General features: G+C 42.4%; 1 protein-coding gene across 5 annotated transcripts in view; it reads right to left on the bottom strand.

The window, feature by feature from the left end:
- The window catches only part of fchsd2 (FCH and double SH3 domains 2), a 207713-nt gene extending 189305 nt beyond the window's left edge, over positions 1-18408 (bottom strand). For 2 of the 5 annotated variants that reach the window (XM_033023164.1, XM_033023167.1), the window contains exons 1-2: positions 17569-18405; positions 16601-16698 (exon numbers count right to left, since the gene is read on the bottom strand). In XM_033023164.1, coding sequence (XP_032879055.1) covers positions 16601-16698; positions 17569-17589 — 119 coding nt within the window. In that variant the 5' untranslated portion in view covers positions 17590-18405. Of the gene's footprint in view, positions 1-16600; positions 16699-17568 lie in introns of all 5 variants that reach the window. The other 3 variants (XM_033023168.1, XM_033023165.1, XM_033023166.1) reach the window with 3 other exon arrangements.
- Positions 18409-20619: the final 2211 nt, after the last annotated feature.

The raw sequence follows: 20619 nt of genomic DNA, 5'->3' as shown, positions 1-20619 counted from the left end.
CTGTATTTGATTATATATTTGTGAACAATCACGAAGCCACTTAGCAACTGCAACTTTCACTAAAATTACAAGGGACAACAAAAGGATTAAAATACACTTCTTTCCATTTATCTAAATTGCAACTGAAACTCTTAAAATATTTTATGGATTTTTGTAGAACTACTGACATATAAAATGTTACTGGCTGAGATAATGAATACGCCCATCACAATCATTTTGTCCAACAGTTTCAGTAGAGGTTCAGATCCATAGAACAGGCCATTTCACCCACACATCCACAGATCAGTATAAATCCCATTTTCCAGAACTTGGGCTATAGTTTTCTATGCCGAGGCAATTCAAGTGCTTGGCTGGACACTTGTTAAATGCCACCAGCCATTCTGCTTTCACCATTCTCTCAAGCTGTGTATTCTATGTAGTTGCCAATCTCTGGGAGGGCAAAGGTCCTATTCAGATCCCCTCTAAGTGTCTTGCCCTCTACCCTAAATCTACTTTTATCCACCTGAAATGGGGGATAGTTTACGCTGTCAACCCTATCTATATCTTTCATAATTTTATTATCCTTAATCATATCTACTCAACCTCCTCTATCAGGTATAGGTTTCGGTTTATTTGGCATGTGTACCAAAGTACAGTTAACAGCTTTGTTATCCAGTCAAATCAGATAATACTAAACATGAATACAATCAAGCCTAACTTCAACAACAAATGTAGAGCAATGGGAAAGATAGTTCTCAACATTGTAATGCACTAGTTCCGTAGACAATATCCACAATGGGGCAGAGGTGCATCAACAGGTTCCTAGTTTAGGGAAGGACCATTCAGAAGCCTGATAAGAGGGGAAGGTGATGTTCCCCGAGTCAAGTGATGCGTGCTTTCAAGCTTCTGTATGGTTAAAGTTAACTTTTGTCTCAGTTCTTCTCAATGCAGGTGGAGTTCAATTGTACCAATATACCACAGAGGAAATTTTCAATTTGCAACAGGCATAAAATAGGTTTGTGAATCAGTGCTTTTAGCTTCCTGTGAAATTAATTAAAAAAAAATTAAAATCAGCTTTTTCAATAATAGGCATGCTACTGGAACACGGGTAAAAATTCATGACACATTCAGCATGGAAGAAATAAAAAATCTTAACAAATAAATCTAATAAGGAATTCAGGGGAAGCTTCTTTGGGAGTGCCTTCAATGTGGAATTGACTTCAAAAGGTGGTTGAAAATTCACTTGAAACTAATATTACCCAAAGGAAAAAGAATCCTACAAATGTTGACAAACCTGCAAACCACAGTTCATCAGAACGTCCTCAACCCAACAAGATGTCATGCACTTAGCAATTGAAATCTTTCTTGGACCACTCAAATCTTATGACAGGTCAGGACAGTATACTTTAGTCTGCTAGCATTATTTGATTTTAGATGCCCAACATCATCACCAACACCAGTACTGAGAAAAAGAACACCTGCCAGAAAATGATAGCATAACAAATGCAGGAAAAAAACCCTATTAAAATGGACTCAACCTATTCTCTAATCCAATCCATAGAAAATACATCTGTTGATATTCATTAGTTTCCCCAAACCTATTTCATAACTATTGGATTAATGATTTCTAGGATATTTAAGGTATGACATACCACTATGACATTTGAACATGTCAGTTTAACAATGTCATAGTAAATTATGTTATCCCTCCCTCCACAAATGAAAATCCCTTGCATGCACTCGGGCTGGATAAACTGTTTAACGTGATAAATATAAATTATAAACTTTTATTTTAGATATTCATCTTCTTTACAATGGAGATACATTGGCTATGCATTAAGTTGGCTAGCAAGGGTCTGTGATGGTCATCTTCAAATGTTTATTGTGTATATAATACTGTCCTCATAATCTGTTGTTATTTTGAAGTTAGCCATTGACCAATATTTCTGCAAATTGGCAAGTGCTTGTAGATTTCTGCGTTTAACCTTAAGGAAAGTCCAGATTATCAAAATAAGACGAATAAACAATAATGCTATTTAAATTGAAGATTCAAAATTTCTAAGATTAGACATGAAAATGCAGACTGATTCTAGAATAGGTGGTATAGTGGTCAGCAAAGATGGCTATCCAGAATTATAACAAGATCTTGTTCAGCTGGGCAAGTGAGCTAAGGAATGGCAAATTAAGTTTAATTCAGATGTGTGAGTTGTTGCATTTTGGAAATTCAAATCACACCAGGACCTTCACAGTGAATGGAAGAGTCCGAAGGAATGTGTTAGAATAGAAGGATCGAGGAATACTGGCACATAGTTCCTTGAAAATGATGTCATAAGGAGATAGTGTAGTGAAGGTGGCTTTCGGTACACTGGCTTTCATCATTCAGGGAATTTAGTTGTCTGAAGAAGGATCCCGACCCAAACGTCACCCATCCTTTTTCTCTAGAGATGCTGCCTGACCCGCTGAGTTGCCCCAGCACTTTCTGTCCATGCTGAGTTATTCCAGCACTTTCTGTCTACCTAATTAAGTATAAAGATTGGGACAAAAAAGAAAGTATTGGAGTAATTCAGTGGGTCAGGCAGCATCTCTGGAGAACATGGATAGAGAACGTTTTGGGTTGGGACCCTTCTTCAAAGTAGATCCCAACCCAAAATGTCAAGTCTGAAGAAGGGTCCCAAGCCGAAACATCACTTATCTACGGTCTCCATTGATGCCGATCCGCTGAGTTACTCCAGCAATATGTCTTTTATGATAAACCAGCATCTGCAGTTCCTTGTGTCTACATAGAAGTTGGATAATGTTATACAAGGCTTTGGCGAGACCACACTTTGACTATTGTCTTCATTTTGGCTACACTGCTATAAGAAAAATGCCATTAAGCTAGAAAGAGAGCAAAGGAGATTTACAATGATACTGCCAGGACTTGAGCATCTAAGCTATGGGAGCAATTGGGCAGGCTAAGACTTTATTCCTGGCACAGGAAACTGAAGGCAGATCTTTGAGGCATATAAAATCATCAGGGGCAGTGATAGGGTTAATGCACAAAGCCATTTGCCGAAGGTTGGGAATCAAGAATTAAAGGACATAGGTTTACAGCGAGAGGGGGGATGTTTAATAGGAAGCTGAGGGGCAATTAATAACAGACTTTGTCTTTGTTCTGAAACATCACTGGGCAACTGTTACTATTACTATTACTGCAGTTATATTTTTGAATTAGATATATATCCAAGATGATATATTTTCATAGGACCATACTATGAAGAGTTTCTTCTCTTTAACTCTGCAACCTCCTAGTCTCCTCCCTCTAACAGTGCAGGTCTGAGGTATCATCCTAGATATTCATGCTCAAAATCTCTGGAGTGGAACTTAAACCTACAGCTTTGTGGATTCAGAAGCAAATGCCCAATTTAAACCAATATTAGAATCCACAGAATACCCAGAAGAATCCAGGAAAAAAAATTAAAATTCTATTAGCTTGAACTTCACAGTGACCAAACAGCATTCTAGGGCAAACGTCCTGTGCTGTAATTGCATGAAGTCTACAGAAGCAACTAAACAAAAAAACGAAAATGGCACCAGAGTGTGGCACAGGTACTGACCTTCCCACCATCAAAGGGATCTATAGCAGGCTCTGCCTCAAGAACGCAGCCAATATCAAAGACTCAAACCACTCTGGCCATGTTCCTACCACCGGGAAGGTGGAACAGGAGCCTAAAAAACATGGCAATCAGGTTCAAGACTAGCTTCTTCCCAGCAACCATTAGGCTCTGGAACGCTACACAACACTAACCTCAGTAACGATGGACTGCATATCTGATTACACTACAGACTTTGGGGTTTGCATTGCTATGGCTACCTCGTGTTATGTGTTTAATGTATAATTGATGAGTGTAAAATAATATTTTAATCAGTGTGCATTGAATTTACTTGCTTGAAAAACTGCAGGATGTAAGAATTCTATTCTATTGTTGGCACAAATGACAATTTAACAGTCTTGCCTCTTGAAATCAGGCAAAAGTTCATGAGCCAAGTGGAAGGACAAAGGTTCCCAAGCTGAACTCACACTTCCTGGCACACTACATCTCTGGCTCCTTGCTGCAATGTTGAATTACAATATGGCAGTGCAATCTTTAGTACTTCTAACTTCACCTGCTACCATGCGTTCCAGATCTTCTTTGTACCAGCAGCTGGTAGATCCTTGTGCTCCACTACACAGAGGATAGCAACATTTATCCATACAATGAAATGCTTTCTGCCCTAAATGGATTTTGTTTTAAAGAATGAGTAGATATATTCAATAATAAGCTTATAAAATAAACAGCAGTTGGGGATTATTTAGGCATGAGAATTCAAAATAATTTCCACATTGAAATATTCTTTAATGTTCTCAACCTTTGACTCAAGCGCATTTTCCAAATGCCAATCATTCCACAAACTTCTGATCCATAATCAATATCTATTGAAGAAATAACTTAGATTCCACTGGTGACATCTTTATTTAGGGTTCTTCTAATCGGGCAAGAATTGTTCAATTAAAGTTACCTACACGATGAAATGTTCAATGGAATTTATTTTAAATGCAATAAAACTAGAGGCAGGGTTGTATTCATACACTAACAATTCAACACACTGGGATGAACCAAGCTATAATTATATATTGGAACAATGAACCTCGTGTAATTTCTGCCTTGTATTCAATATCCATACTAATAACTGGCTTCTATGCTTATACTGTGGCCTGCAACAAGCTAAACATGTGCAATCGAGGAATGGTGGGGCAGAACCTACGTTCATTTGAGGCTTATGTTTGAGGCAGCTCCTTTATTTATTTGTGATGGGTAAACCTTTTTAATTATCTTGAATACTGGTGCTTTATATTTCAAATTAGGATCATTAATGATACCAAAGGGAAAATAATTTTTAGACCAAGTCTGTGAACCAATCTGAAATATATTACTAAAAATAAATAATTATTATTATATCTCAAATCATTTGGTATTTTTAAATTGTGAAATTAATTTAATATTGTTTCAGCATGCTCTTGGTCTCTTTTTAAGAAATTGCTAGCCTCCTAGAAAGAGCACATTACTGAGTAAATAAGGTGCAACATGTAATAATACAATTTGGGCCACTGCGGAAAACGTGGTAGAAAAAATAAATCAGAAAAGGAATGCGGGGTGCAGCTTGCTTTGAGGATCCTGTCGATTTATTTTCCTGAAACTATTAACAAAGCAACCATACTCCATTGGGCTCTTCCTGACAGCCCACTGAGGTCATAACTTTGACAATCATAACCACCTGTTGTTACACTGCCCATACTACTTTAGGGCATATCAGTTGACTTGTGATGCTTTCAATTTCAAAGTTCAGAAATAGTCATTCTTGAAATTCCCAGCATCCTGTGAAAGCAGGGCAAGTGCATGTTCAATGTTTCTGCAACATTAAATAGCAGATTTTTTTTTTTAACTCCTGCAACATATCTTTTGACAATGCTACAGCATTAAATCTTTATTAAAGCCTCTGTTAATGGAAATACGGATGGTGGTCAACAACCAGATTTGGAAAATTAGAGAGACCAGTGGCAGAAAATATTTGCCACTTACGCCGAGTTATGATCTGCTCTAGGCCCTACAGCAGCCGGGTGAATTGAGCACAGCCTGCACGGAAAGAGCTGATGGGATCACGCTGGGACGCACCGACCACATCAATCCGATACCAACCGGACTCCGGGCCTTAAAGCGGGAATTAACAAATTGCACATCCACTTAGACTTTTTGACTTTGCAAGATGGCAGAATGTGACAACTCTCTGTGTGCTGTTCCAGAAGAGGATCTATTGTAGCATGATTTGACTGGAGAGCATGCAGAACAAGCATTTCATTGTATCTCTGTATACGTGACAATAATTAAACCCAACCAAACATAATAGCTTAGCCACTCCCTCCTATTTTTCAACACTCCCTGTAAACTATCGCCATAAGTAAGTTTTATGAACACTACCGAAAAACCTGCAAAGCAAAAAAATGGTGGGGCAAACATGACAAATAAAAGAAAGGATGTACTAGCTTAAGAAAGGATGTACTAGCCCTGGAGGCAGTGCAGCGAAGGTTTACAAGATTAATTCCTGCAATGAGGGGATTGACATATGAGGAAAGGTTAAGTAGGCTGGAACTCTACTCTTTGGAGTTTAGAAGAATGAGAGGCGATCTCATTGAAACATATAAGATCGTAGGGGCCTTGATCGGGTGGATGCACCGAGGATGTTCCCAATGATCGGGGAAACTAGAACTAGGGGACATAGTTGCAGAATAAGGGGGGGCTCTTTTAAAACTGAGATGAGGAAGAACTTCTTCACCCAGAGGGTGGTTAATTTATGGAATTCACTGCCCCAGGGAGCAGTGGAAGCAGAAACTTTAAATATATTTAAGACTAAAATAGATGGTTTTTTAGCTGCCAAGGGGATAAGGGGCTACGGGGAGAGGGCAGGGATATGGACCTAGGTATGGTTAGTATAGTAAGACCTGAGTGATCTCCTGGACAAGTGTCGATCGCCTGGATTGGGGTCGGAGAGGAATTTCCCGGATTTTTTCCCCGAATTGGACCTGGGTTTTTATCCGGTTTTTTGCCTCCCCCAGGAGATCGCGAGGTTCTTGGGGTGGAGAGGGGTGATAGCGGTATAAAGGGGAGGGTAGTGTCTTGTGTTCTGTGTCTTGTGTCTACTGTTTGTGGGTAAGTGTGTCTGTTTAGTGTTCAGCCATGAGCGAATGGCGGTGCGGGCTCGACGGACCTGGTGGTCTACTCTCGCACCTACTTTCTATGTTTCTATGTTTCTATGTTTCTATGTTAAAAAGCAAATGCTGAAAATACACATCAGGGCAAATACACATCCAAATGCATTTGGAAAGGGTGAAGATTTAATGACTTTAAAGGTAGACACAAGATGCTGGAGAGGAATGGGTAACGTTTCGGGTCGAGACTCTTCTTCAAACCCGAAACATCACCCATTCCTTCTCTCCAGAGATGCTGCCTGAGTTACTCCAGCATTACCTTCGATTTAAACCAGCATCTGCAGTGTTTTCTTCCACAAGAGTTAACGACTAGATTGGTGAATTTGTAAAAACATAGAACAGTAGAGCACAGTCTGTGCCAAATATGATACCGTTAAATTAACCTCATCTGCCGGCATGTGATCCATACCTCTCCATTTCTTGCATGTCCACATGCCTATCTAAAAGCCTCTTAAATGCCACTATCATATCTGCCTCTACCACCACCCTTGGCTGTGTATTCTGGCACCCACAACTCTGTGTAAACAAAATTGACCCACACTTCTCCTTTAAACTTTGCTCTCACCTTAAAGCTATGCCCAGAGAACATTCATCCAGAATATGTATCCTGACCCAGCATGTGCACAACTGAACTGCAACAATGAATGATTTAGAAATAATTAAACAACTGCTTTGCCTATAAATTAGTTTTCAAACACCAATCTTGATTCCAGAAACATGCTAGTGTTCTTCCACAGAAAATGAAGCAATCCTTTTAAGTGTGCATCTTTTAACATACAAAATAAACATCCTCTGAAACAGACAACAGAATGACTGGCAATAATAGCAAGCATATGGATCAGAGTTGAAATCTATGTGCAGAACTTCTCACCAGCAATGATTAATCGCTGAACAGGCATTTTTGACAAGGAAGGAAGGAAAACACTCACTAGGATTTTGTTCAGTTTGCCAGAAACTGAATTTGCAAAGTCAGGCACAGATAATGGTTCAATGGAAATAATGGAGAGACATTAAACAATGGAAATACAAAGAAACTGCTGACAGCAGTAGTGTTTTTTTTCCAGGTTCTACAAATCTATTTTCATTCTAGAATACCTGCATAATGCACAATTGTGTACTTGGGGTTAGGCTGCATTTAGCGTACACATCCACCACTGATTTTCTGGCACCTTTGGTTCCAGTGCCTTCCTGGGTTATACGTTTTCCGGACCAACAGGGATCACGTTCTCTGAAAGGAGTCCAATGGTACAGGAACAGTCTGCCTATGCCGCAGTGATACCGGCCCGCCAACTCTGCTGTGGGAACAGATCTGTCAGTTCCAGCCACAGCGGGCAAATTTGACTTGTAGATTGGCGCAGAAGTCACGACGAGGTTGAAATCGGCCACCTTACCAATGTTTCGGGGGGGTGGGGGAATTTTGAGCGCCCTCTCATAACCACCAGTTGCCGGAAAAATCAGTGGTGGACCTGTATTGTTGGCCTCATTTAAGAAAAGATATGGAGAGGGATTAAAAGATTAGGATGCTGGATATACAAGGAACTGCAGATGCTTGCTTACAAAAAAAAAGACTTAGTGCTGGAGCAAATCAGCGGGTCAGGTAGCATCTCTGGTGAACATGGATAGGTGATGTTTCCGGTCAGGACTTAAAAACGGTCCCAAAACTAAACATCACCTATCAGTATTTTACAGAGCTGCCAGATCCACTGAGTTACCACAGCACTGTGTATCTTTAAAAAAAAGACAACTGCCTGGATTAGAGGGTATTAAGGAGAGGTTGGAAAAAGTTGATTAGTGAAGTATCAGAGAGCAAAGGGGAGATCTGATATATGTTTATACAATTATGAGAGATAAGATACAAGGTGGATGGTATTTTTCCCGATGGTCCAAAGGTCCATTAATCTTTGGTTTAAAGGGAATAGTTTCACAGAGATATGCAGGGCAAGTTTTTTATTTTTTTATTTTTTAAAACAGAGTTGTTGGTGCCTGGAATGCACTGCAAGGGATAGTAGTGAAAGCAAATGTGATAGTGTTTAAGAGGGTTTAGATAGACACAAGAATGTGGATCATGTTCGGACAGATTGGAGTCCTTCAATTTGGCGTCATGTTTGGCACAGACATTGGGGCCGAACGGCCCTGTTCCTGTACTGTTCTTTTTCGGATAAGAAACAGAATTCAACCAAGACTGTCAGTACTCAGTGGAGATAAAAACTGAATGCTACAATAGTCTGAAAAGTTTGACAGGGTAGATGCCAAGAAGTTATTTCTTCTACATGATACCACTGAAATAGGTACACGATCACAGAATATGGGATTGTTGATTTAAAATAGAGATGCACAGAAATGTCATAGATCTTGGTGATGCAAATCATCTGAGTTATATCTCCCAGACAACTGGGGATCCTTGGTCATTGAGTATATTCAAAGTAGAGGTTGTTGTCTAAAAAGGAACGCATGGATTCACAAACCTGTCTTCATTAACGGGTCAGTGGTAGAGAGAGTCAACAACTTCAAGTTCCTGGGCTTGCATGTCTTCGAAGATTTGTCCTGGACTCAGCGCATTGATACAATCACAAAGAAAGCCCATCAATCCCTCTACTTCTTTGGAAGATTGAGGAGATTTGTTACGTCGATGAATACTATCTTGAACTTCCACAGGTGTATGATAAAGAACATAATGACCGGTTGTATCACTACCTGGTTCAGTAATTCAAACGCCCAGGAATGAAGGAGATTACAAAATGTAGTGAATAGTCCATCACGGGTACTGACCTACCCACCTTCGAAAGGATCTACAGGAGTCGATGCCCGAGAAAGGCAGCCAGCATCATCAAGAACCCACACCTGGCCACACTCTAATTTCACTCCTGCCATTGGGAAGAAGGTACAAGAGTCTGAAAATAATTACATCCAGGTTCAGGAACAGCTTCTTCCCAAAAACTATTAGGTTACTGAACACTATAAACTACAACTAAACGCCAAACTGCATTGGTTGCACTAAGGACTTCAGCCTTTTTGTTTTGTTGGTTTTGTGCACTACATTGTTTTATTTTAGTTATTGAACTTTGTTTGTTTATTATATTATATATTGAATACTGTTTACACAAACCTGTTGTGATGCTACAAGTAAGAATTTCATTTTTTAGTTTCAGTGCATGTGACAATAAAACACCTGATTCATGACAATTCTTTAGACAGCAAATGGAATTTATATATATTGAGACCAAGCAAGAAAGTAGATAAATATAAGATGAGATCTGATACTAATGAATGGCAGTGCAAGATCAAAGGCACAATGCTGACATGTGTTTCAGATTTTCATGCACTTGGGATGAATATGAAGACCCACATTCTGTCCTCACCTTCAGTAAATGTGTTGTAACCTCCAGAAAACCTTAATAAATTCACTGTACAGGTGTTTCCAGGGTTACTGATAAGCTGACTAATGGAAATCCAATAGATATATGTAAATTCCCCCATATATTTATAAAGCATTTTTCAAGATAGCAATAATAATAAAATATTTTGTGGTATTCATTAATGGCTGGATACAGCATGTATTTCAATAGTTATTTAGAGACAGTGTTAAGGTGAATATTTAATGAAATTAATTTCAAGCAAGTCAATGTAGAGCAATACAATGTGGATTACTACAGAAAATTGCCCAGGGACTGCCTGTATTGTGGATTCCAACATAATATATTTAAAATCTAAAGACTTATTAAGAGATGAAATCTTAGCCCGGATATATGCTGAGACTGCTTTTAAATGTCCAATTAACATCAGTAGCAACCCTTCACATGCTCCCCCTCCCCCCCCCTCCCCCCTTCCCAATGCTCTTCGACAATAGACTAGAACTGCAGAAGGCACTGTGGCACAGCTGATTGAACTGCTGCCTCACAACATCAGAAATCCTATTCGATTCTGCCCTCGGATGCAGTCGTTGCGGAGTTTGCACATTCTCCTTGTGACCGCGTGGGTTCCCTCCCAGTACTCTGGTGTCCACCTGTATCTCGAAGATTTTTATGTTACTTGGCCTCTGTAAAATTGTGTGGAGAGTGAATGAGAAATTGGGATAACATAGAACCTGTGTAAGCAGGTGGTGAGGATTCAGTGGGTTGAGGGGCCTGTTTCCATGCTGTATCTTTCAATCAATCCCACTATACATCAATGTTGTTAAGGGTCTTACCAATGTTGTTAATGGTCTTAATCTTCTATTACGTTTGACCTCCAATAGAGCAACACTTCACACTTGCTCAGATTAAACACCATCTCCTTTTTCTCTGGCCACATTTGTAACCGATCCATATCCTGCCATATCCTTTGGCACCTTCCTCACTGCCAATCTATCAATTTTGGAGCCCACTGCAATTTAAACTTTTCCCCACCAAAACACAAAACACTGGAATAACTAAAAAGGTGAGTTCCTCCAGCAGTTTGATTTTTGCTCCAAATTCCAGCTTCCGCAGCATTTTGTGTATCAACTTTTCCCAAGCAATAGATTTAGGGTGAATGGAGGTTTCAGGGGGGAATCTGAGAAATAATTTTTTCACCCAGAATATGGTTGAAATCTGGAACTCATTGTTTGAGATTGGTGATTAAGATTGGTGGAAACTATAATTGCCAGGACTGAGACGGCTCAATAGCTGAAAAATGAGATTAGTATAGATATGCATTTCCATACGGTGACTGAAAAATAAAATCAGCCAATATTTTTCTTATTTTACTTAGTAACTGAAAATCTACTATTGTCCTTATTATGACCAAGGATGAAGGGGCAATGGATAGTAATTGAACATTTTAAATATTTCCATTTCAAAAATTATCTAAATATCAATGTATATCCAAAAAATGCACCCAGTGTTTACCCAAAATCTCCATTGGCTGCTGTAGAAATGTTCACGTTTGTAAAGAGGATTTTGTTTAATTCTCATCCTACCTCTTCATCACTAAACAAAAGCTTGTTCTCTAAAGTGAAATGAGGCATTGTCAAACATTACATTAAAAATAATGTGCATTCAAATACAAAAGCACTAGTGCACATATGAAACAAATATAATGTTAAGTGATGTAACGAGACAAGACATGGGAAGAAACACGATGCCATTGTACACACCAAAAAACGGGCTCATAATAAAAATGATTTACAGTTTGGGTTAACAAATCCATCAAATGCATGTTATTCCTTTCCCACATATTTAAACATGGTCTAGAATCATGAATATACTAAATTTTTAAGCATAAAATCAACAACAACCACCAGGGGTTTTCCCCCTCAGTGGGTTCGGTAACCAGCGCTCACTATTTTTGTTCACATTTTTCCTATTGTTCTTGAATCAAGCCAATACTATTGGTGGAGCAAGGACTTGAGCAACATAAGTGATCGCATGGGTGGGTCAGAAAAAGCCCGGCAGCCAGCTACACTGTCAAACCCGTCAAATTTGTTTAATGCTTCAGAACAGAGACGTTCAAACCTATTAAAATATATTAACCAATTAAGAAAACTAAGACCATTAAATCATAATTTAAACCTGCAATGTACCTCACTGATTGCTAGAAGGTAGGCAACCGATTGCAAGAACCTGGGGAGTATTTTCTACTGCCAAATTTCTGCTTTATATTTATATTTAATATTAAATTAAGGAATTTCAAGAGTTTGGTCACATGGAACCTGCCACAAAGTCATGGACACTGTTAGTAACCTACACAACTACATGCACAGGGAGCATCTACAAGTGCAAAAGCTTGAACAGCAGCAGCATATTTAGAGGTGATCATGCTGCAGCATTAGTGCATGTTGATAGGGATGGAAAGGGTACCATCTGGCAGTCTCAGAGATAGATTTTGCTCTCTTGGACATTGGAAAGGACAATTATTCCATGGCGTAGTGCAATAAGAATTGCGAACATAGCATTATGAGTCTTAGCGGCAGAGAATTACAAAACAGGAAATAGAGCAGATGAATGCAAGTGAATAAACAGCACAGGTGGGAGCACTATTTATGGGTAATGGAGGACCTCAACAAGTCACCAGGTTGCACCTCAACAGGAATGGAAACAAATATTTGTATGGAGGAGGATGGGGAGCAATTTTCCTCATGCTACTGGAGATGGGTTAATCTCGTTTGGAAGAGCTATGAGCACCTGATGGCAAAATCAGAAAGGAAATAGTTATATTGTTAACATATTCAAGGGTACTTGATATTTTGTAAAGATAAGCTAAAAGGAAATGCAGATGGGGCAAGACCAATATTTCAAGATGAGAAATGGAATTAGCTCAGAAGCCCAAAATGTGGAATCAGTTTGGAGACATGATAGAAACCTCTGGTTGTGGTAATATTTTGGCCCCCTTAACATTAGGTATACTGTAAGATGGTATAAATTAGAAATAATGTGGGCTGGTAAGAAAGCTACTGAAACAATCAAGCAATTTTAATAATCATATAAATTGAAGAATCAAATTGGAAAAAGTTAACTGCAAATGTGTTCATAGCAGAAATGTGCAATATCTTATTTGATAGCAATACATTTAAAATTCAGAGAGCTGGCTATTTAGATCTGGAAATGTGTAATGTGACAGGATTAATTAATAATAAGCGAGTTCAGTATTCCGACTGCGCATGCCCAGGTCAAAGGTCACTATGCATAACATTGCTGGAAAACAGTGAACCTTCATTTCTTCCGTTTTTTCTAGCTTTGATTTTTCTAGGTAAGAAAATACTGCTTTTAAACTGTGAAATAGATGTATTTATTGTTCCTTTGTTATAAGCTAAGATTATTTTGTTATTTTTATTGCTTTATGCTTTGGTGAGCAAGCGAGATCGTCTCGTCCGTGGTCGGTGTCGGGTCCGGTTCTGTTGAGTTGCTGCTGGGCTGTCCCCGTCCCCTCCCGCGTGTCTCGTCCCTGTCCGGGGGCGGCCACAGGTGCTGGGCAGGGCTTGCAGCCAGCGCAGGGAGGAGGCTGAGTTGCTGCAGCGCATTGTAGTATGGCTGGTGCTCTGCTTTCGCCGGCACCGGGGGGGGGGGGGGGGGGGGGGGGGGGGGGGGGGGGTTGGCTGGTGTCGTCGGTCACAGCCAGCGTGGAGAAGAAGCGGCAACCCCAGCTCAACTCCCACCGGGCCATTCGACAGCCCCGGACCGACGACACCAGTGGCCCCAGGCCCTCAGCCAGCGTGGAGAAGAAGCACTAACTCCTGCCCAACCCCGCTCCCTAACGGGCCGGGGACCGCTGGCGACCAATCCCCCCGGCGTTGGCGAAAGCTGAGCACCAGCCATACACACAAAGTGCTGCAGCAATTCAGCCTTCTCCCCGCACCGGCTGCAAACCCGGCCCGACACCTCCGGTCGCCCCCAAGGACAGGGACGAGACACCCAGGAGGGGACGGGGATGGCCCAGCAGCAACTCAACAGACCCGGACCCGACACCGACCATGGACAAGCAAGATCTCGCTCACTCACCAAAGCATAAAGCAATAAAAACAACAAAATAATCTTAGATTTTAATGTAGGAACAATGTAGGTTCAGCTCCAACTCGATAATCAAGTTTGCTGATGACACTGTGGTGATGGGCCTGATCTCAGACAACGATGAGAAGGCCTATTGGGAGGAGGTGGCTGATCTGGCACTCTGGTGTCAGGACACCAGCCTCCTCTTGAACATCAAAAAAACTAAGGAGCTGATCGTGGACTTTAGGAGGGCACATCATCCGAGGACATACACACCATTGAGGATAAATGGGGATACTGTGATAGGGTGAGCTGCTTTAAATACCTGGGAGTCCACATCTCTGAGGATATGACATGGACATCGCACGCCGCAGCACTCGTGAGTAAGGCAAGGCAGCGCCTTTACCACCTCAGGCAATTGAGGAAATTCAGAGTGTCTCCGAGGATCCTCCAGCGCTTCTACTCAGCGCCTGTGGAAAGCATCTTGTCCGGAAATATTACAATCTGGTTTGGGAATTGCTCTGCCCAGTACAAGAAGGCTCTGCAGAGAGTAGTGCGTTCGGCCGAACGCACTATGGGAACTTCACTCGCCCCCCCCTGCAGGAGCTATACATCAGGAGGTGCAACTCCCGAGCCAATAAAATCATGGGAGACCCCTTCCACCCCTGCAACGGACTGTTCCAGCTGCTACGGTCAGACAAACACCTCCGTTGCCATGCTGTGAGAACGGAGAGGTTGAGAAGGAGTTTCTTCCCAGAGGCCATTCAGACTGTAAACTCCTATTTCACCAGGGACTAACTTTACTGTACCACTCTACTGCTTTTTTTTTTTTAATTGCTGTTTTTTCCCTTTTTCCTTCCGCCCACAATATTTAATATGGAAAAGAATATGTGATTCTGTTACATTCTGTTTGTAGTTTGTTTGGTTGTTTGTCTTTTTGCACAACGTCCGCGAGCATTGCCACTTTTCATTTCACTGCACATCTCGTATGTGTATGTGACGAATAAACTTGACGACTTGATGCGAGGGTGTCACGCCACATGTGCAGGAGGACAACTCAAATGCAAAAGCTTTCAAATCTTAATATCAGAACATATATATGACAGAGCTAGAGAAATTGAGAGAATAGAATGGAGTCCTCCCCACAGGAGCAGGGCGAGACATGTAGTCCAGTTAGCTATGGAAATTTTTGAGCTAATAATGGACACAAGTCACTAACCTATCCCGAGACAGAAGTTGGGAAGTCAATAAAAGGATGTAGCAATGTTATTTCCCTTGTCTAGGGTGTTACGATTCAGCATGGTAGGCTGATACAAAAGTTTAAAATCTATGGGGTCCAAGGCAGGCTGGAAAATTGGATTCAAAATTGGCTGTGTCATAGGTGTCAAAGGCAGCAGTGGAGGAGCTTTGGTTTTCTAACTGGAAATCTGTGATCAGTGATGTAACAAGAATCAATTTTGGGATTCTTGATGTTTATGAAATAGACAAGAACCAAGTCAAGAGATTACGTCAACTCAATACATTAACAACTTGGATACTAATGCAAGAGATATGATCAGTAAGTCTGCACAAAATCTGTGGTATAGATAGTGAAAAGCATTGTTAGGTAGGCTACAGCATGATATTGGTCAGGTGGAAAGTTGGACAAAGCAATGGCAAAAGGAATTTAATGCTTGACAATTGCAAAATGATGTACATAAAGTCAAATCAGGGTAGAAAATGTACACAATAAATGGAAAAACAATTGCCAGCGTGCTGATGACCAGTGTAACTTTGGGGTGCGCCCTTAGATTCCTGAAAATGCCAGGTAAATATGGGTTGTTTGTCTTATGGCAAAAATCATAAAAGCACGGATGTCACTTTTAAAAACAATGGTTTAGCATATCTGAAGTATTGTGTGCAATTCTGGTCATGACACGATAGGAAAGATCTGATAGTGCTATTTGTGTGTTTTACTTAAGAGCCATGGGTCACACAACCAAGAGGTCAAACAGTCAACGGAAATGAGAAGAAATCTTTTTAGCAGTTTGCGTATGTTTGAAATTCTCTACCCAAGATGTATGTGGATACGCAATAGCTGAAACCAGGTATCTTATTAGGTACCATCCATCTTATTTGTCTTTAGGAAAATGGAAACAGTTTGATGAAAGTTACAGAGATCACAAGATGTAATAGTTTACATATGGCTGAATATTATTTTAAGGCACAAATGAAAAACCAGGAAGATTGCTGGAAAATCCAACAACATCTGTAAGTATTCACAAGGTTATTGCAAGCAAACCCTGGTATGCTTTTAAATCAGATATGCAAATTCAATTTAAGAAAATAAAATGTTGATTATGATCATTTATGATCTTTATTATTCAGTCAGCAAGCAAGTGTTAGGAAATCTTACCTCAAATCTTCCAATAAATCGCATTCCCCTTGATGCTTTGCCTGAAGTTTAATCATTTGCTCAGCATGGATGTTTTTCAGTTCTTGAGTGACTTTTACCTTTGACAAGAACACACTTCTTTCAGAGATAGCAAACCGTACAAATAAAAGCACCTATCAAGCTACAACTGAACCCACCAAATTCCTAGTGAGAACTTGCAAAAGTAGTAAAATATAACATAGTAAAACATAAAATAGCACTAAACTTCGCTGTGTTATGTCATAACACAAGCCAGTGTCCGTAAAACTCTTATACCGTTTATAAATGTAGTTATATAATGTCCTAAACTATGTAAATAATACAGAATATTTTTAACCAGACATTATCGCACACCGCTGGTCTCGAAAACAATTTTGAAAAATTCTACCCTTTCACTTTGCGAGAAAGTCGCTGATTTAAAGTGTAGTTTTATATACCATAAAGCGCCTTTCTTTGAACGCCCACTCCAATTACAAGGATTTTAAAGGGCAGATGTGTACATATTTTGGACTGTACTTCGACGCATACGTGATACTTAGCTGGATGGAGTGTGATGTACGAAAATAAATGTTTGGTTTCCCAGAAAAAAATAACCCACTGCTCTGCCTCCAGAAAAACAATAACACCCCCTCCTTTCACATGCAAATCTCTCACCATCCACCGTGATTTTCAAACTCAACTGAGCTCACATCTTCCATATTTACGTTCCGACAACAAATGGTGTTAACAAAAAAAGGGTATCCCTAACCCCTCCAGCACACGCGCAACCAAGGTAATTAACACTTCCCTGCTTTAATTCAAGCTGTAAATCCGGAAGGTGCTTCTGAACACCGGGGACATGCCCCCCCCCCCACCTCCTCCATACCCCCTCCCTTCCCCCTCTACCCCGCATACGACATTTCTGCACACATCAGCGAATAAAGATGTCTCGTTCGGGATTGCTCACTCACCTTTCTCGGAGGAGGCTGCATGTCGAAGAACTGGTGGGCAGCATAAATCCCGACGTCGGCGGCTGAGGAGAAAAGCCGAGGAGAAGGGATGGGGAAAGCCGCCGCCGCCGCCGCTGCCGCTGAAGGGAGCAGGGCTGAGAGTGTGGACGAGAAGCGGCGGAGGGATGCGAGCGAAGGAAGGAAGGAAGGAAGGAAGGAAACTGCGGTAGTGGGAGAGAGAGAGAAGAGAGGCGAGTAAGCGCGCCCTGGCTCCGCGCTGGCGGGGCGTCACTCCAGCACCGCCATGATTCTTCACCCCCGCTCCTCCTCCTCCTCCTCCTCCTCCTGCTTCCCACACTCGGTCACTCCGCCACCACCACCACCACTCGCAGGAAAAGGGACAACAAGCACCGTTCTGGGGGAAGGCGGTGAGCATGAAACACCGAGCCGCCCGCACAACAGCGACCACCAGTGGAGACGGCTCCCTCACTCAAGACGGCGGCCGAGGGGCGGGCAGCTCCGGCTCCGTCAACACAGCAAACACAAAAAAAAAAATGTCTTCGTGTCAAACGCCAATGCGGGCCCCAGCAGGCGCCCCTGCCTCTCCCCCCCCTCCCGCTCGGAGGCGCCCGGGCCTCCCCCGTTGTCAGGCAACCGGCGCCAGCCAGCGGCCGATGCAATCAAGCCCGATGGCTCAACCCCAATCGATTAATTAGAAGACAACTTTCCCTGTCACCATCGGGAGCTGCACCTGACCTAAACTCCCAATGTTATGCTGGAGTAACTCGGCGGGAGGGAGAGAACGAACGGGTGACGTTTCGGGTCGAGACCCTTCTTCAGACTGGGAGTCTAGACAGACCTTATTGTGATGTCTGGTGGACTGTGTGGGGTGGGAGGACCCGTTGCTCCTCCCGTGCAGCAGGTGGCGCTGCACAGGACAAAGGATGTTGTATGTCTTGTAACGACCCAAACAGTCGTTCCAGGTGCGACAGGGGTTCACCTGCACCTCCTCTAACCTAAGCTACTGCATCCGCTGCTCTAGATGTCAGCTGATCTACATCGGTGAGACTAAGCGGAGGCTGGGCGATCGTTTCGCCGGACACCTCCGCTCGGTCCGCAAGAACCTACCTGACCTCCCGGTGGCTCAGCACTTCAACTTCCCCCTCCCATTCCGTATCCGACCTCTCTGTCCTGGGTCTCCTCCATGGCCAGAGTGAGCAACGCCGGAAATTGGAGGAACAGCACCTCATATTCCGCTTGGGGAGTCTGCATCCTGCGGGCATGAACATTGAATTCTCCCAATTTTGTTAGCCCTTGCTGTCACCTCCCTTTCCTCAGCCCTCGGGCTGTCTCCTCCCATCCCTCAGCCCTCGGGCTCCTCCTTCTCCTTTTTCCTTCCTTCTCCCCGCCACCACCTATCAGTCTGAAGAAGGGTTTCGGCCTGAAACGTTGCCTATTTCCTTCGCTCCATAGATGCTGCTGCACCCGCTGAGTTTCTCCAGCATTTTTGTGTACCTTGTATGTCTTGTATATAGTTTATCCTGTGGGCAGACAGTATGCGGGCAGCCCTGGATAATATTAATGTGCGGGGTTCGCTTCTTCTTCTTTCGTGCGGCATGCACAGCCTAAAGTTGTTGGACAACTTGTTCTATTTGATCTTCCGTTTTGTGCACGTCGAGTTGATTGCATTAGTCGAAACAGGGCGGACCACGTGAAGGTTGCAATCTTCCATCCCGGGGATCGCTGGTCGGTGCAGACTCTGTGTCGTTTGGACCGGCGCCGGCCATCTTCCAGAAACTGGTCGACAATCTGGTTGCCGGGATTCCGTATGTAGCCGCCTACCTGGATGACATAATTGTCACCGGCTGGACAGAGGAAGAACACCTGCAAAACCTAAAACAAGTCCTCACGGCACTGAACAACTACGGCATGAAGTTCCGCATGGACGTGCGCATTTTTCCGACAACAGGTCACATATCTCGGACATGTGATCTCGGATAGTGGTCTGAAGCCATCGGAAGAAAGAGTGGACGCCATTGTGAAATTGTCGACACCCAAAAATGTGAAGCAGCTTGAAAGCTTTAAGGGTAAGATTAACTACAATGGCAAGTTCATACCGGCACTTTCGACTTTGTGCGTACCATTGAACAACCTGCGAAAATGACGTCGAATGGCACTGGTCCAAAGAGTGTGACCATGCATTCACCAGGTTAGAGATGCTCGCCCAGAAGATGCGTTTGATCCACTATGACCCATCGAAGCCAATCTCGCTGGCCGCCGATGCATTGCCGTATGGTCTTGGAGCTGTGATCTCACAAACGGCGCCGAACGGCAAGGAAGAACCAATCGCGTTCACATCCCAAACACTGACGACAGCCGAGAAAAACTACAGCCAAGTGGAGAAAGAAGCACTGGCGATGGTGTTTGGTGCCCGGAGGTTCCACCAATATTTGAGTGGGCGACATTTCCTGCTCATCACCGACCACAAGCCGCTGCTGACTAGTTTCAGTCCGGAGAAAAGTTTGCCTGTCATGACGTTGCAGCGTCTACAACGTTGGGCCCTGATCATGATGGGATATGATTACCACATCATTTACCGACAGTCTGCCGAGCATGCCAATGGCAATGCACTGTCTCTACCGATTGGACCCGACCTGACATTCGATAAAGAAGAAGAAATTATGGAAATTGAGACGGACGTGAACTTGCTCAACACGCAGGTCAATGTCGATTTCCCCGTCTCCGCAAGGACAGTCGCCACTACACCAGCACAGACCCCATTTTGTCAAAGGTACGACATTTTGTCACTCAGGGGTGGCAGAATAGTCCTAAGCTGGACAAGGAATTACGCTCATTCCAGAATGCGCAAACAGAAATCTCCTCAAAGGATGGCATTCTGCTTCACGATGGACGAGTGATCATTCCGACGGAACTGCGATCACTAACTCTGAAAATGTTGCACAAGACGCAAATTGGAATTGTACGAATTAAGGCCCATTTGAAATGGCCACATGTTATTCAAATGAATAAGTATCCAACCACCGAAACAGCCACTTCTGCGCTCGACGATTT

This window comes from Amblyraja radiata, chromosome 6, assembly GCF_010909765.2.
Source record: "Amblyraja radiata isolate CabotCenter1 chromosome 6, sAmbRad1.1.pri, whole genome shotgun sequence".
Lineage (NCBI taxonomy): Eukaryota > Metazoa > Chordata > Chondrichthyes > Rajiformes > Rajidae > Amblyraja > Amblyraja radiata.
Note: the sequence above shows the minus strand (reverse complement) of the source record. Positions and strands in the feature narration are given on the sequence as shown.